General features: G+C 49.0%; 1 protein-coding gene across 1 annotated transcript; it reads left to right on the top strand.

Annotated features, from left to right (window-relative positions):
• Positions 1 to 911: 911 nt before the first annotated feature.
• On the top strand, positions 912 to 1,999 carry LOC102757830 (olfactory receptor 2Z1-like). The gene has a single exon (XM_006768700.2). It carries the CDS (start codon positions 977 to 979, stop codon positions 1,997 to 1,999), a length of 1,023 nt encoding a protein of 340 aa, XP_006768763.2. The 5' UTR covers positions 912 to 976.
• The last annotated feature ends 244 nt before the right edge of the window (positions 2,000 to 2,243 follow it).

The raw sequence follows: 2,243 nt of genomic DNA, 5'->3' as shown, positions 1-2,243 counted from the left end.
TATAATTAAGCACTGCCTTGAAGATCATCTGAGTGAGGATGGCAGCCTTAAGACAAAGAGCTTCAACAGAATCTACTTGCCTTTAAATGACCTGTCTTGCTGCCTCTTTACCTACCTGCACTTGGGAATAAACATTTCCCTGGTCCTGCAGTGTTCACTGTTGAAATTGTGTGTAGTGTATAGCGTTCCAGGGCAATCTGGGTTTATCTGGGTGCTTGGAGGTTGCCAAGAGAATTAAGTAATCCTGATTTAGGTACGAGGCTCCTTGTCCATGACCATCTTTCTTATCCAGTTGGCAATATTTATTAGAGACTCACAATCTCCCAGGCCTAGTGCCTTACTCTAGCCCTTGAAATTGAGTCAGGCTGCCCACATGTTGCTACTCTCACATCCAATGCAACGAAGTCACCAATAATATGTGAGCTCATTGACAACTGTCCCACCCACCTGACCTTAAGCCACTGGACCCCCAACATGCTGTCACCCAAGTGTCTCTGTGGCTCAAACTCCCTATATTTGTGCCTTCAATTTGACCCCAGTACTGGCTCACAATACATTTCTCTTTGCTCTAGATTCTCATCCAGGTATTTGTGCCCAGGCCATCTCCCTGTTTTCTGGTTTGGATTGTTGCTTTAGCTCCTCATCTCCTATCTCACCTCCCAGCCTTTTCGGAATCTCACCTCTGCTTTGGCTCCAGGACCACTGAGATGAGGAATGTTGAAATGGGGCCATGTTACTGTCCTTGACTTGGACCTCAAAATCTGGACTACAAGAGCTAATGGGAAGCTCTTGATTGGCGTGTGGCCAAGTATCTTATTCAGAGATGTGAGTTACTGCTCTCTCATTCCATGGCTATGACAAATATCATTAATTGATTGTGCCTTTCCTCCCTACTGATTCTAGCTGCAACCTCAAAACTCTTCTCAAGAAGACACACTAAGCATCCACTACCAATTGATGGCCATTGGCAGGTGGGATGAAACTTATTTGCCATCCCACTCAGCCTTCTTTCCATTGGTCTCCTGCTCTTCCTGCAGCAAGGATCTTTTATGTAAAAATGGGGGGTGTGAATCAGTCAGTGACCTCTGACTTCCTTCTGGTGGGCCTCTGCAGTCACTCAGGGTCATGTCCACTACTCTTCTCCCTGGTGGCTGCCATGTTTACCCTGGGCCTTCTGGGCAACACTGTTCTGCTCTTCCTGATCTGCATGGACCCCCGGCTCCACACACCCATGTACTTTCTGCTCAGTCAACTTTCCCTCTTGGATGTTAGTTTCCCCCTGGTCACTATCCCTAAGATGGCATCAGACTTCCTCCAGGTAGGAAGTTCCATCACCTTTGGGGGTTGTGCAGCTCAAATATTCTTCCTTACACTTCTGGGTGTGGCTGAGGGCATCCTGTTGGCTCTCATGTCCTATGATCGCTATGTTGCTGTGTGCCACCCCCTGCGGTATCCTGTGCTTATGAAGCGCCAGGTGTGCCTGCTCATGGTGGGCTGCTCCTGGATGGCAGGTGTGCTCAACGCCTCCATCCAGACCTCCATCACTCTGCACTTTACCTACTGTGCCTCCCACACCGTGGACCACTTCTTCTGTGAGGTGCCAGCCCTGCTACAGCTATCCTGTGCAGACACCTCTGCCTATGAGTTGTCGCTGTCCATCTCAGGGGTGCTGATCCTTGTGCTTCCCCTTTTCCTTATCGCCATCTCCTATGGCCACGTGTTGAGAGCCGTTCTACGCATGCGCTCAGAGGAGGCCCGACGCAAGGCTTTCACCACCTGCTCCTCTCATATCACAGTCGTGGGGCTATTTTATGGTGCAGCAGTGTTCATGTACATGGTACCAGGGGCCTACCATAGCCCACAACAGGACAATGTGGCCTCCCTCTTCTACAGTGTTATCACCCCCATGCTTAACCCTCTCATCTACAGTCTGAGGAACCGCGAAGTCCGAATGGCTTTGGTCAAATTGATCAGCAGATCTGGGCTCAGGCCAAAGTGATGACCACACAGCGGGCTGATGGTGTGATCTCAACAGTCTTCCATCCCATCCATCACCTCAAAGCACCCACTTGTGATGCAGCTGCTAAGACTTTATGTTAAAGGCTAAGTGTCCAGTTTCTTCTCATCCCATGACTAGCTGGGTTCATGTTTTCTCCCATGGGCTAGTGGAAATCAACAGTAGCAGCCCCAATCACTTTTAGTATATTCTTCCCCTAATTTTTAGTACTATTTATATGGATGTA

Source organism: Myotis davidii, unplaced genomic scaffold, assembly GCF_000327345.1.
Source record: "Myotis davidii unplaced genomic scaffold, ASM32734v1 scaffold1863, whole genome shotgun sequence".
NCBI classification, from domain to species: Eukaryota; Metazoa; Chordata; class Mammalia; order Chiroptera; family Vespertilionidae; genus Myotis; species Myotis davidii.
Note: the sequence above shows the minus strand (reverse complement) of the source record. Positions and strands in the feature narration are given on the sequence as shown.

What these genes read in the sequence shown, in the direction of transcription:
- LOC102757830 (XM_006768700.2), top strand. Translation starts at nt 977, where the DNA reads ATGAAACTTATTTGCCATCCCACTCAGCCTTCTTTCCATTGGTCTCCT.